This window comes from Balaenoptera borealis (genome assembly GCF_965194805.1).
Source record: "Balaenoptera borealis genome assembly, chromosome: 3".
Lineage (NCBI taxonomy): Eukaryota > Metazoa > Chordata > Mammalia > Artiodactyla > Balaenopteridae > Balaenoptera > Balaenoptera borealis.
Window position 1 is genome coordinate 70,922,508 of NC_138866.1, and position 15,775 is coordinate 70,938,282.

Below are 15,775 nucleotides of genomic sequence, written 5' to 3' on the forward strand. Positions count from 1 at the left end.
ACATGCATTAGAGTCATAAATATTACTAAAGAATATTAAAAAATAAATATATGATTGCACAGGAGTATGGATAGATCTACACACTTTAGAAAAGTAACCACTTTTTTTTTTTTAATTTTAAGGATATAAAACTATTTCCTTCTCTTGTAAAAATCATCTTATAGTTAATTTAAAATTTCCTTGTTTCTATAAATTTTCTGTTGCATCCAAGTAAGATGCATGATATGTACGCAGGGAGGGAAAACTTATCCTTGAATTCCTTTAGCCAGAAGTTTTCTATCTCAGTTTGCTGAAACAATATTACCTGGTTCCATTCTAATATCATCAGGTAGGCTAGGGAATTTTAGAATGACTAAAGTTAAGTATAGCATGAATACTAAAAAAATAATAATAACCTTAAACTCTTGATACTGTTATATCCATGACATTATCTGGGTTTCTGAAATTAAAATAGAACATTGTTAAAACCTAACAAAATGTTTTGGCCTATTTAAACCTTGTTTCCTAGCTATAACTTTCCTATATATAGATTATAATTTTACCGAGTTTTATGGCATAACTTAATACGCCCTGCGATCCTAGAAACAAAATATTACTTGCATGTGATGAAAGCAAGTTTGAGTAGCTGTATGTTTAGATTTATTTCTTATTTTAAATGTATGAAATTCTTGTTATGCTCTGTCACTGTGTTCCATTTCAAGTGCAGGTAGCCTGAAAAAGAAGCTTCAAATTGAAAATGCGTTTTGTTTTTGTTTTTGGAAAAGCTATAAAAAAATAGCTTGACAGGAAAATGTCAGTGGAAAAATGAAGAACAAAAGTTTTACCTTGATAAACTCATTTGCATATCAGCCACTGTAACAGTATTACCATTGTTTCTCTACCTGCATTGCACTCAGGTCACCATATTTTAAAATATAATTTATAATTATATTTACTTTTTTTATAATTTACTTTCATGACTATTGCTGAAAAAAATCATGTGTCACCATTTGCACTTAGATTTTTTGAGGCCCATTTCTGTTTCCATGTAATTATCCTAAACTTTTTACTTCTTGACCTTATTAATAGAACAACTACTTTTTAAAAATTAATAGGCTACACTTTTTAGAGCAGTTTTAACCTTAACAGAAAAATTTAGTAGAAAGTCCAAGGGAGTTGCCATATACAATTGACCCTTCATATCTGCAGGATCCACAGCCTCAGATTCAACCAACCAAGGATTGAAAATATTTGAAAAAAAAAAAAATCCCAGAAAGTTCCAAAAAGAAAAAACTCAAACTTGTTGTGTGCTAGCAACTATTTACGTAGAATTTACATTATATTAGGTATTATAAGTAATACAGAGATGTTTAATGTGTATGGGAGGATTGTATAGGGTATATGCCAGTACTACACAATTTTATATAAGGGACTTGAGCACCCTTGGATTTTGGTATCTGCGGGAATCCTGGGACTAATTTCCAATGGATACTGATGGTTGACTGTACCCTTTTTTGTCCCTACTTCTCCTGCCCTCCACCCCAGCACACAGTTTCTCCTATTAACATCTTGCGTTAGTATGGTACAGTTGAAGTCCATAGTTTACATTAGGATTCGCTTTCAGTGTTTTTACAAATGTATAATGACATTTATCCATCATTGCAGTGTCATACATAACAGCTTCCCAGCCCTAAATATCACCTCATGATGTGTTCTCCCTCATCCTTCGTTTCCTCCCCGCGCATCTCTGGCAACCATTAATCTTTTAACTATCTCTATAGTTTTGCCTTTTCCAGAATGTCATATACTTGAAATCATAGAGTATGTAGCCTTTTCAGATTGTTTTTTTTCATTTTGTAATATGCATTTAAGCTTTCTTTATGTATTTTTGTGATACGATACCTCATTTCTTTTTATATAATATGGGTATACCACAGTTTGTTTATGCATTCACCTGTTGAAGAACATCTTGATTGCTTCCAAGTTTTGGCAATTATGAACAAAGCTGCTATAAACATTTGTGTGTAGGTCTTTTTTTAATAGATATGGGTTTTTAGCTCATTTGGATAAATGCCAAGGAGTGTGATTGCTGGATCATATGGTAAGAGTATGTTTAGTTTTAAAGAAACTGCCAAACTGTTTTCCAAAATGGCTGTACTATTTTCCATTCCACTAGCAGTGAATGAGAGTTCCTGTTGCTCTACATCCTCATTAACATTTGGTGTTGTCACTGTTTTGGATTTTAACCATTCTAATAGATGTGTAGTGGTATCTCATGGTTGTTTTAATTTGCAATTCCCTAATGACATACCATTATATCCCCCCCTCAAATTCATATCTTGAATTTCTAACCCCCCAGTATCTGACAATGTGACCTTATGACCTTATTTGGAGTTATGGTCTTTACAGAGTTAATCAGGTTAAAGTGAGGTTATTACAGTGGGTCCTAATCCAATATGACTAGTGTCCTTATAAAAAGGGGAAATTTGGACACAGATATGCATAGAGGGAGAATGCCATGGGAACATGAAGACTGCCATCTATAAGCCAAGAATTGAGGCCTGGAATCTGATCCTCCCCTCACAGCCCTCAGAAGGAACCAGCCCTGCCAACACCTTGATTTCAGACTCTGACCTCCAAAACTGTGAGACGATTAATTTCTATTATTTAAGTCATCCAGTATGTCATACTTGGTTATGGCAGCCCTGGCAAACTAATACACATTTGATTGATGTTCAGCATCTTTTCATATGCTCATATGTTATCAGCTTATCTTTTTAGGAAGGTGTCTGCTCAGACCTTTTGCTCATTTTTTAATTGAGTTGTTTGTTTTCTAGTTGTTGAATTTGAGTTTTTTGTATATTTAGATTACTAGTCCTTTATCATATATGTGTTTTCCAAATATTTTCTCCCTATCTGTAGCTTTATTTCTTTCATGGATTGTGCTTTTGGTGTTGTATCTGAAAAGTTATTGTCAATTCCAAGGTCACCTAGATTTTTATCCTATGTTATATTCTAGGAGGTTCATAGCTTTGTCTTTTTTCTATTTTGAGCTCATTTTTAAAAAAGGTTTATTGTCCGTGTCTAGATTTTTTTGGGGGGGATATGGATGTCCAATTAGGCCAGCACACCATTTGTTGAAAAGGCTATCCTTTCTTCATTGAATTTTGTTTGCTTCTTTGTCAAAGATCAGTTGATTACATTTGTGTGAGTTTGTTTCTGGTCTCTCTGTTCTCTTCCATTGGTCAATTTTTCTGTTCTTTGACTGATATCACAGTCTTGAATACTGTTGCTTTACAGTAAGTCGTAAGTCTTAAAGTCTGATAGAGTCAGTCTTCCAACTTTGTTCTTCTCCTTCAATACTGTGTTGACAATCCGGCTGACATTATTTACTGACAGTAAATTAACATGTAAGTTTGAATGACTTGAGTTTGTATGGTTTTCCTTACACTTTCCAATTTACTTATAAATGATAATGTTTATTCTTATAGCCCATGAAATAGTAGACTAGAAAAAAAGTATAAATATAGAACTTAGTTCTGTAATTTTGAGTCATATTACTTTCATTATGTTGTATCTCTGAGAAGGACTAACTGATAAAATATGTTATATACATGGCATAATTTAGGATGGTAAGTGATTGTAAAATGAATAGGACCATTACATAAGGAGTTATAAACATCAATGTAATAGGATCCTGTATTCTCTAAAAGTGTGACATTTAAACAGAGATAACGTTATGTATTATTTAGGCATGTAAGATACTGATACCTTAATTTATTTAAAAAGATATACCTAAGTTTTCAGAGAATTCCCATTAAAGATTAATTTAAATATTAAATAAATGGAAAGAGCATGATTCAATTTGGGGGAAAGCCCAAAGTTATTAAGCTATAAATCAAGGCAGAATATTCTTTAAAATTGGGTTTCAGGTTACTCCAATATGAATATCGAAACTGTTCCTTTAAAACAATAAATGTTTTAACCTGTTTTTTCTTTTTCCTTCCCTGTAGCCTTTTTGTTCTGCAAGTTTGGTGTCTTATTTAGGAGATTTTACTTTTTAGTTTCTATACAACCTAGTATTCTCCACAAATGTATAAAATATTTATATTTGTTAGTATTTGTAATAAGACCTAGTATTATTTACAAATGTTCAAAATATTTCTATAACTCTTATACAAGGGGAAATATGAAGAATTCCTTATAAAATACCCGTAGTTATATAATTACTAGTAGTTCTTAAGAATAAGAAATAATATGATAATGCAGCTATTCAGCCTGATAGTCATAGAATATTTTAGAGAGATGAAAAGTAAAAAATCACTTACTAGCTCATTGGTGTTAACCATTTCATAATACGGTATGACTTGAGATGGAGAATGAAGTGGGAATGCAAACATGAAGTGATTTTATTTTTCTCCAATCTGACCTTTGTTTGTGATTGGTCAAATCAGTTTTTTGTTTGTTTCTTTACTCACCTCAAGGAAATGTCAAAGCTTTCTGGACACTTCAGAAAATCAGTTTAATCTGACTTTAGTAAAGTCAGTTTAATCTGACTAGTTTGAATTTTAACCTCATAGCCCGATTTAAAACTCAACTTTCCCCCTTCTACTCAGTGCCGCTTAGGCTGTTCTAGGAGATTGTAGTGTGGAAAGGGTTGAATCTAGTCATTCAGTCTGCTCACTCCAGTGAGGAGAGAGTGATCTGCTCTTTCATTTGTATTCCTTTCTCCTCCTGGGTGAGAGAGATAGAAAGGGAAAAGATTTTCCTACTTTAGTGGTGCCTTTTTTGTTTCTTTTCTTTTTCTATTTCTGGTCATCTGAGTAACACTGACTAGACCTCATGCCTTCTGTGGGGAAAGAGAGGCAGATACTACTGTTGATGTGGCACGTGTGTAAAACTTTTTTGGGGAGGATGAGATATTTTTGCAGTGTCACACTATCCAGTTTGTCTTTTTCTACTCTTTCGAAGTTTCTGCTTCTCCAGTACACCCACAGCCTCTGGCTGCTGGGATCCCCATTGTCTGGAGGCTCAATCCAGCTACTTTGTTAGTCACACTCTTTGCTGTTATAAATAGTGACTCCAGTTCTCTCTACCCTGTTTTCCAATCCACATCTTTTTTCCCTCTCCTCATATAGGCATGGGTAGTGAGTATGGGCATGGGATGATAAGCAAGTCTAAACACAAGCAGAAATCCAGCTGAGAGATGAGATACCAGTCTTCCATTCTTACCAGTCTTTCGACCCACTCTGACTTGATTTAGACTCTTGGAAATAGCACTATCCAACTATGTTAAGTCAGTGAAGCAAACTCTGATGATTGACTCACTGAAGGTGTGCAGGGGTGGGCAGTTCTAGGGTAAAGAGGAACTGAGGAAGGTAAAGATGTTTCGGCTATGGTGGAGAGGTAGTTGGCTCTCACTTGTTTAGGCTGTCTTTTGAACGTGAAATACTTGATTGGTGACTCTTGGTTCTTAGTCTTGGGTTGTAATGCCAATCCCTGGCAATGGGAAAAGTCCAACCTGATAGTCTGTTATGTAAATTTTATCATAGTGTTGGGAGTACTGCCATTCTTGTTGGCTACCATCAGTTCCACCATTTGTTCCCATCTCAGGGCTTTGCTCTCACTGTTGCATCAGTGTTCTTACCCCAGATAGTCAGTCTGTAGACTCCTGCCACTTCATTCTTCATTCATATAATGCTGTTTCCTTGGATTTTCTTTGTACACTGTTAAAATAGTGTATTTGTCACTCTTTTCCCATGACTTGCTTTACTTTTAGTTCATATGTGAATCATTTTCTTACATTTTATTATATATTTAATAGTTTATCATCTATCTTTTCCATTTGCATATAATCTTAAAGAGAGCAAGTCACTGGCTCCTTTGTTCAGTGCTTTGCCCAGTGCCTAAAGTGGGACCTGATGCATAGGAGACAGTCGATTTTTTTTGTTGTTGTTGAGTGAATAAATGAATGAATGGATGCTAGTTTCTATACTCAAACTTTAGAAATAGCTTTGATTTATCTAACAATGTTTACCCTTCTAGTGTTTTACAGAGTAGTATACTTTAAAAATTTTTTACAGATCTTTTATTATTCCTAACTATGTATTCCCATTGTTGTCATCCCAGTTGAACCATCTATACCTTTAGTTCATTTTCCATGCTGCTGCTAGAAATGATTTTTATAAAATTCTTCTCAAAATGCCATCCTCTGGAATAAAATATTCAAAAATTCCTTAGCATAATTGGGCCTGTGCCTCTTGTCCTTCTCCTCACTGACCCCTCCGTGTACTCTATATTCTAGTCTTATTCTTTTCATTGCAGTACTCTGAATGCTTAATATGTTTCTCTTCTACTTCTGTATCTTTACTTAAAGCCTGTACTGTTTGTTCTTACTGCTATATATTTTATTAGTGTATGAATACATAAAGTATAACTCCTATCATGAGAAGACTCTAGAAAAGGTACTTGACATTTGAAATGATTGGGAACCAACTATATAGTTGCACTGTATGCTATTATTTCAGATATATTTACCAACCTCTTCCTTCACTGAGCATCTTTCATACATGGTAACAGTTCATTTGTCATTTTTTGATGGGTATTTAAAAGTTACCACAATCTTGAAGAGCACCATACACATGATTTTGTAATGATGTTGGTAATATTGTGAATTTATTTTAAAGGTAAGGCTAATCTACATGTTGTAACACAAGGATTCTTTTTAAAGGTTGTGTATGTATGAATGTTTGTTATATCTTTTATCTTCAGAAAACTAACCTGAGTAAAGAAAATGATATGTGAAAGTAAAAGTATTATATGTATAACTTTTTCAGAAAATGTGTTTTCTTGATAGATTCTTCAAATTTAGATTTTTTTGTTTGTTTGAAAGGCAAGACTGATAAAGGAGGTGAAATTATTTTATATAAACAGTTGAAGCCAAATGTTTTTCATATCTGAGCCTTTTCCAAGTAAGTACTGTGTCATAGAAGGGACCAGTGTGGCTTTTGGGGAAATGTAGATTCTAGGAGTATGTAGCAGTGTTCCAAAACTTGTATTTAGCATTTCTGTATCTAAAATAATGCAGAAATGTATAGCTTGTGATGTTGATGTCTTTTAGAAGACACACCTAAATAAAAGTAGAAGACGCAGCTAAGTAAAAGTAATATATTATGAAGTTATGTAGCAGTAAATAAAGATGGGACCCTATAAGGAAGTTTTATTTTTTTGACATAGCTTTTGTTGAACAATTACTGCTATTACTGATAATAATAGGTCAGTATTTGGTGCTTTATGTGAGTTATTTCATTTAATGGTTGGAACATCCCTGTGTCTGCTACTCATTTTACATAATGAGCTGCTCAGATTTAGGCATTTGATTTAAATGATTACTGCTGCTTATTCAATTGGGTGTCTTCACATCATTTATCAGTAGTTCCTTAAACTTTTTTCGGAAAATCACAGAGCCTTTTGAGAACCTGACAAAAGCCCATTTCCCCTAGAAAAAAATGTACTTATACACCTGTATAATATGTCTTTATTTTAGCCTGCACTTTTGCAGAATTCCTAGGTTTCCTAATTCCCATAAGTAGACCCCAGATTGGGGATCCCTGATCCATGTCTTTTAATAAAGAGACTGGGAAACTCTGTACTTTTTTCTTCCTTTATGACCTCTTGTCACTTAAAGGAAATAATATTCATTTACATTATGCCTTATTATAGAAAGAATTTAAGAAAGCTGAAGGGAATTGTCGGCTACCTCTAACTTCACTGAATATATGCCAGAATAAATTCTGTTATGGCAAGTGAGATTCAGATAAGTTTGATGGATGGGACGGACACTTTTTAATGGTCAGATTTGTTGGACTTCACATCAAAGCATTCTCAATCTGTTTCAGGAACCTAAATGTGATATTTTGAAATAATGTAATCAGTTACCTCTTCAAATTAGCATAAATATAGTAGCTGTGCCTAGAGATAGAAGATTAGAAAGATAGTACCTTCAGGCCTAGTGATTCAGTGATATTTCTCAGAGAATAATTTTTGGATTTTATCTTCTGATTCCATCAAAGATAAATCATGTAGAAAGGGTGTTGTTTTGTAGTAAAAGTAGGATATAGTAATAATTTTATGTATTAATGAGCTAAAGTTACCATATAATTGGTTAATTCATTTGTTTATATGGGTTAAGGATGAAGATGTATTTAGATTCTAACTCATTGTGACTTTGGAGAAGAGAAGTTGTCATTTTATAATGAGGTCACTTTTAAAGCTCCCTTTTATGAAAAATAACCATTGCTAGTAGTTGAGGACTGGTTATTTTATAAAATTTTTAATATGAAGTAATTAAGAATTTCAGAATGTTTTTTCTTACAGTTTGTTTTAGATATTTTCATGTTACTTATGCTTCAGGTTTGATATCTCACCTATTTTTTTTTTTTTACCCCTTGAATTGTTATCTAAAACAAGTATTAAATTGGCTGAACAGAATAAAGAATCGTACTGTATACATTTGCCTGGTTTTAGGTAAATTACTATAGAAATAATGTAATAAATCAGTATACAATGTTTGGGTTTAATTTTTTAACATATGTTTTAACAGTGATTTCTAGTTATACTGTGAATTGAATAACTGTATTTCTATTTTTTCCTTCTCATTCTTAACATTCAATTTTTAAGTGAATAGTAGCCTATCTGTGTAGGGCTCTTGTGACTGAATGATGTATTCTGCTTTGCTGTGGCACAGTTTTCAGACAGCCACTTTTGTTGTTAAATGTTTTCATTTTCTATAGTACTTTTCATCCCTGTATATATGTACAGGAGTCACTTCACCCACCACCGAATTGCAGCCACTTCTGAGGTGGAACGCAGCAACTGTTTAACAGCGCACTTTCCCCTAGGTGCTGACAGCTGTAGAAGAAATTGTACATGGTCCTGTACAGAAGGTATTTCTCCACTGTGCCATCTGCAGAGTGAAACTGACTAGGAGTACTACATAGACTGTAAGTTTCTTGTGTACCCGCCCTAGACTGGAAAACCCAATATGAGAGAATAACAAAAAACTGGGAAGCATCATTTAAAAATGTATTGAGGTCAGTTAAACTTAGTGCTGCTCTCCCTGGCTCTAAATTTTATTTTAAGGTCATCTAATTTGTGATTGGTACTGATTAAATAACAAACAAATGGATGCACTCCTCAGAAATTATTTTATTCTAAAAGCAAATGTAACTAAAATGCTTTTATAAATACTTCACTTTTAATGCAACTTAAGAGAATCAATTTGTTTTAAAATATTTTTCAAATAACCAAATCAGTATTATATAAGATTTTAGAGCTGTGTTCTTAAAGTAGCAAATCAACTTATAATTCAACAGAAACATCCTAATGAGCTTTCCTTGCAGTGTTGTATGCCTTAGTCTTAATACTTTCACTGTTCTCATGAAAGTTTTGCAACAAAGCCAGTTTGTGATGAATGTAGTTTTGATTTTTTGTTTTAGAAACATTGAGTTTGAACTTTTTAACATATTGAAAGAAAGCATGGGAGAGAATAAATAGTAAATATTTGAACTTCCACGTAACGTATTTTAGTCTCTCCCTCCCATTTAACTGTTTAATAATTTCCTTTTTTCCTTTTGTAAAAGCAATTTTACAAGAATGCTGCTTCTGTAATAATTTGGCATGGTTATGCCTTATAGGGTAGGAAAATAACATTAGGAATTGCTGTGTCTATTTTTAAACAATATGATATGGATTGTTATATTTCATTGTTTTGCTTTTTTTTTAGTCAGTAGTATGACGTACTAGTTATCTTTGTGTGTGTGTTGTGTGTGTGTGTGCATCTATAGACATTTCTGTGGCAAGAAATTAGGGTCTCAGTCATTAGAAAGTCTTAATCTTATAAAACATAGTGTCATTTGTTTTAGGTAACTTTAAAGTATGTGTCATAACTTAAATGCTATTTGTGTATGTCTCTATACTGTAGATTCTCAGTGAAAGCAGATAAAAGCCTCTCTGGGCCACAGTTTGTTTACTTGTAAAATGAGGTGGGTGGAAGAAATTATTTTCTACAGACCTTTAAGTGTTTTCTGTTTAACTCAGTGGTAGAATTCTATGTATTGAGAATTGTACCTTACATTATGTAACCAAGATATTTTGGTGCAAGTGATTTTGTTCCAGTTAGAATACTACTTGTACTAATTAAATACCGAGTGATACTATTTTATATTCAAAAGAGGAGGTCTGATTTCCTACAAAGATTTTAAACTGTCTCTAATTCTATAGTGGAGTTACCCCCAATGTTTTGAAATAAATTTTTTTGAGAATAAATACAGTATGATTCTCATCAGGGAGCAAGCATCAAGCAGATTAGAAAAAGCTAGACTTTATTTACATTCAGAAAAGAATGCACTTAAATATTACCAAAAAACTAACATTTTAAGTAGATTTTACCCCTTACTTGCATAGACTTAATACTTCACTCAATAGTCAAAGCGTTAAAAAAGTGAACATTAATATTTTTAAAAATATAGTTTAGACATAATATAATATACTTAACGTATCTCTAGCAAGAGGGTATTTTATCAGTATGTGAAATATTCGATTTGCTATAATTGGTTCCTTTGTATTTTCTACATGCAGTGTAAGTATTCCTTAATCCCATTCATCTTATTAACTGAAGTAATCATATTTGACAGAATAGGCCATGTGTTTTATATATTATTTTAATGTGTTGGTGAAAAGGTACGAACTATACCTGTGGTGCATATGTGAATATATATTTTTCAGTTACACAAGATATTTAATTGTTATATATTAGATATTCGTTGGATGATGAAGTTTAACAACTTATTAGATTCATATGAAACTTATACTTTAATATACTCCCAGTATATGGTATTTGGAAAAGGGAATTATATGGAAACTTTCATTTTTATTTAATACACTTGTGTACTATTTGAATTTAATGAACATGTAGTACTTGTGTAATCAAAAATAATGTTGGTGTTTCAGTTCAATTGTATATTTGAAACATTAGTTTATTTAGAAATTATCCTCATTGCATAAAGTATCTTATAGATACCTAATATCTCTATTTAATTGTTTATTTTCCAAGAGAGTGCTCTTCATCATATTCTGAAGAACTAGAATTGTGGTCAGGCTTATTATTTAATTTATACTCTCTTAATAATTTTGGCATTCAGAAATAAATACTAAATCAAGAGCAGTTAATCTTAATGAAACCTTTATTTTTTCATCCTCCCCCATTATAATTTTCTATTTGAAATAGGAAAAATGAATCAAATGCATAGATAATAGAAATTTCTAAATAATTATATGTACTTAGACTTCCAGCAATAATGTTCTAGAAACATCTAGCTTTCAATTAAAGATTTTAAAAAGAAATATTAAGACTAGCTGAATAAATAAGTGAAACTGATGAGAAAATAAGCTACAGAGCAGTATACTTTGTAGATTTTAATTGAAATTAATTTTAAAGAACATACATTTTTAAATAGAGTTTCAATATATATTTTTAAATTCTCAGATACTCTTCTCAGTTTTACAAAGTACATACTCTTCTAAATTAGAGACATTTTTAGATCCATCCCAAACAGATTGTTGAAAAATTGTCTTACCAAATTTGTCTGAACAAATTTTTGTGATATTATAGGGAGATAAAAAAACTTTCAAATATATTTCCCAAATAACCTCTGGCAAATATAGTGAGATAAAATCCTCATATAATTACCTCAATCTTTGCTATATCTTATTTTATATATATATTAATTCTTGCCTGTTTTCATGAATTCTGCAGGTATTTCTCAATATAAATCGAATTAGTTGAAAATTTTAAATGTATAAGTTTGCTTAAAGAACTATTTAATGCCACAAATCTTTTATCTTTAATACTGAATTAACAAGCATTATTACTTAAAACATTTTTTTAACTCTGAAATTTCAGTGTGTTTTAGGTAATATTTGTGGGGGGGGGAGGTGTGTGTGTGTGTGTGTGTGTGTGTGTGTATGTATGTATCATCTTCCTAATGTATTTTCTGAAGCATGGTTGGCATCCTGATTGCCACTTTGTAGCTATTTAATCAAGTGTAACTTGCTTAACAAATTTAAGGTTTTTTTTTTTTTTTTCTCAATCTGTTAATTGGAAATCATTACACCTACCTCACAGGGTTGTTGTGAGGAAAAAACAATCAAACGTGAAAGAGTGCTTAGCATATACGAGATATGCAGTATATGAAAAATGAGTGTTACTAAAACCTTTCAGTTACCTCCATTGTTCTTTTGATAAAATCCAAATTCCCTGTCCAGGTATTGATCTGGCTTCTCAACTTTATTTCTTTCCTTGTAGACTGCATGTATTGATTGATTGATTGCTACTGAACTTTTTACAGTTCCCAGAATATGCCATGCTTTCTTTGGGCCTTTGCCTGCCTGCAGCATTCTTCCCAACCACTCACATACCCCTTAATCCCTAGGCTACTATCATCTGTATAACTCAACCTAATCCTTTAGGCCTAACTTATTTTTTTTTATTTTTTAAATTTATTTATTTATTTATTGTTGGCTGCATTGGGTCTTCGTTGCTGCGCGCGGGCTTTCTCTAGTTGTGGCGAGCCGGGGCTACCTTCTTTGTGGTGCGCGGGCTTCTCATTGCGGTGGCTTCTCTTGTTGCGGAGCATGGGCTCTAGGCACGTGGGCTTCAGTAGTTGTGGCACATGGGCTCAGTAGTTGTGGCTCGCGGGCTCTAGAGTGCAGGCTCAGTAGTTGTGGCGCATGGGCTTAGTTGCTCTGCGGCATGTGGGATCTTCCTGGACCAGGACTTGAACCTATGTCCCCTGCATTGGCAGGTGGATTCTTAACCACTGCGCCACCAGGGAAGCCCTAGACCTAACTTTAATTTCTCCTTAACTGAGGTGTTTCCTCCTGCTTCATCCTTTATGCTTTTGTTAGGTGACCCTTGTACATGATCCTGTAGGCTTTGCTTATTCCTGTTCTTGTGTGTTTCTTTCTGTAAACTCGTTGAAGGTGGAATCTGCCTTTAACTTCTTTTTCCCAGTACTTAACAGAGTTTCTGCAACTCAGGACATGAGTGAACATTTAAAAATAGATGTAAGTTCTCCCTAAACAAATTCACAGTATGTACATGATTATATGATTGGTACTCCTTTAAAAAAATAACTTTAATTTTTCTATATTTATAGACTAGATTCCAGGCTTCACAATAATCAAATCAAAATTATCGCCTTATAATCAGACTACTTTGCCCACCATTTAGCACTCTCTGTGGGTTTATTAAAAGAGATGGACTCACCAGGGTACAAGCAGAAAGTTACTTTATTTTTTTCTGTCACTGTACCCAAAATCCCATTTTGAATGTTATTTTTTCTGTCTCAGGGCTGTTCAGGTACCTATCCTTGTTCTGCCCTTCCCTTGCACTTCTTCCTCTTTCTCTTCCTCTTGCTCTCCTCTCTTGTTCTTTTGTTTTCTCCGTCATTCCTTCTTTCCTCACTCTCTGGCATTGCAAAATAGACTGTTTTCAGGCAGTAAAAAAACAGGCTAAGAAATTAAAATTCCAAACTGTCATCCAATGTAAAATTTCTCCCTTACATCAACCTTACTCAAAGCAGTCTTAAAAATCTGAGTGGGGAAGGGGAACAGGACATGTCGACTAGTAGACTTTTGTATTAATTTCTTTTGCCTTATTTTTCCTCCCTACTCACTGTGCAGCTCCTGGGTCTTCCAAAGATTCAAGATTAGAAATAGAGAACAACTAATTGGTAGTAAAGGTATGTTGGAAATCTGAATGGATTCTTTCTCTTGCTTTTTGGGGTTTATCAAAGATTCCTACTGTGAGGATAACCCAGTTGTAATTTGATACTTCCTTTGTCTTCTTTTGGCTATGTTCCTTAGTCTCTGACTTTCTGGTCTACCTCCAGCCTCTTTCTTCTGGGGTTATCTTGTTCCTTTTGTAGTCCTTTGGGTAGAGTTTCTTTAAAAATGGCTCAGGGCTAGTTCCTTTCCCAGGGATCCTTATCTGTCCTATGGGAAAATGTAATTCTGTACTCCACAATCTCTGAAATGGAATTCTTGGCCATTTCTGAGGTAGTAGCCTGGAGTGAGGTCATCTTGCCCTCTTGCCTTTAGATTTTTTTTTCAGACCTAAGTCCAGTTCCTGTACCATTCCTTAAGTGTCCTGTATTCTGAAGGGCATAGGCCAAAGTCTGAGTGAATCATTGTTCTATTCCTTCCTCAAACAATTTATAAACTCCCCTCCTCCAATAGATGCTTATATTTTTTTATGTGAATGATAGACTAAAGGATGCATGAGCAGTTATTGGCCACATTCTTTCCAAGTGTTGCATAGGTGATGTGTCACCTCAGCTCTAGTACTTGGAACCTATTGTTCTCAGCTTAGGGTCCTTAGCGGAAACGGAGAAAACAGGAAAATTCCCATTTTAATATCCTTCTAAATCGCCTGCACTGAGGCCATTATGGGGAGCTGGCATATCTATGAATGTTCATCCATTTCTGTATCTCCATACCTTGTCTTAGGCTATTCTTTGAGTTTGGAATGTTCTTTCTAGCTTTTCCTCCTGATAGAATCTTACTCAGTCTTTGATGTCCAATTTAGGTGAAGTCTTTATTGGTCTTGGCAGTTAGAATAAATGCTTTTCTCTAGTGTGTTCTGTGTTCTCACTAATACTTTGTTTAAAGTATTATTGTATTATCTATAAATATGTCTGTCTTCCTATTAGATTGTGAGCATTTTTAAGACAGCTACTGACTTATTTCTTGGTGAATCCCTTACTGCTGTTCTCTGTTATGTATTCAGTATATTATTTGCTGAATTAATGAATCTCTTCTAAACACTGAGATTGGGGTTTATAATATTACTGTTGAGTAATTAATACTTCTCTTCTTATTTATGTATATCCTTAGTCCAAAAATATTTGAGGGTGCAAGAATTATTTTTTATGCCTCTGATTTTTTTTTTAAGCCAGTGGTATTGCCCTTCATTCATTCTTAGGCAAGTGCATTTTAGGTCTTAGTTGTGTTTTGGCTCAGTTGATCTTCTTCCATTTCCCTTGCATCTCTTTGTTTTTCTTCCTTGTTTTATTACAATTGATAGAGTGTCAATGATGATTAAATAAGGATAACCAGGTAATCCAAGCAGGTTCAGGTTGAAAGTTAGAAAAAAAAAAAAAACAGTTTCTTTCCATTATCAGATTTTCTTTTCTTTCTTTTTCTGTTTTTAATTCTTCAAGGTTTCAGATTGTATCACAAAGTGTGGTCAGAAATGGTGAAAAATCAAGCTGTTGGTCACCAAGAACATTGGTTATGAGAGAGTAGTATTCCTGTAACAGAAAATTAAATTGAAGTTGTATTTGTTGGGAGTAAAGTGCTGTTTCAGTCAGACTTTATTGTATTGTTATTTTGAGTGATTGCTGTGCAAAAGTGACTTAAACCGTTTGGAATGCAGCATTGAATTTCTGCCATTCCTGAACATAATTTAATGTAATCTTTATTGCTGAAATTTAGCCAAAAGTAGGATTCTTTAATATGTATTGTCAGGTAAATATATGATAATTAGATAATTCCAAAGTCAAAAGGGCATTGTAAATAGAAATAATTGAAAAATTCCTTTTATGTTTAAAAATCTTTTTTTTTTTCCTGGAAAGTTCCAAATGAGTATAGATAGTATACTAAGAAGTAAAATAGAAAAAAAATGTGTTCTCTTCAAATCAGATCATTAAAGTTTGAGAGAAGATAAATCAATTAT

At 33.3% G+C, this 15,775-nt stretch overlaps 1 protein-coding gene and 1 long non-coding RNA gene across 6 annotated transcripts in view; both read left to right on the forward strand.

The window, feature by feature from the left end:
* The window catches only part of LOC309625149, a 583,598-nt gene that overhangs the window by 100,792 nt on the left and 467,031 nt on the right, over positions 1-15,775 (forward strand). The gene's annotated exons all lie outside the window — the stretch shown is intronic.
* NOVA1 (NOVA alternative splicing regulator 1) overlaps positions 1-15,775 on the forward strand; it is a 142,228-nt gene that overhangs the window by 37,909 nt on the left and 88,544 nt on the right. The window contains exons 1-2 of one of the 5 annotated variants that reach the window (XM_082388613.1): positions 9,983-10,022; positions 13,723-13,781. The exons of 3 other annotated variants lie outside the window; for them this stretch is intronic. In XM_082388613.1, the coding sequence (XP_082244739.1) occupies positions 10,018-10,022; positions 13,723-13,781 (64 nt within the window). In that variant the 5' untranslated portion in view covers positions 9,983-10,017. Of the gene's footprint in view, positions 1-8,895; positions 8,982-9,982; positions 10,023-13,722; positions 13,782-15,775 lie in introns of those variants that run through there. One more of the 5 variants, XM_082388614.1, reaches the window with a different exon arrangement.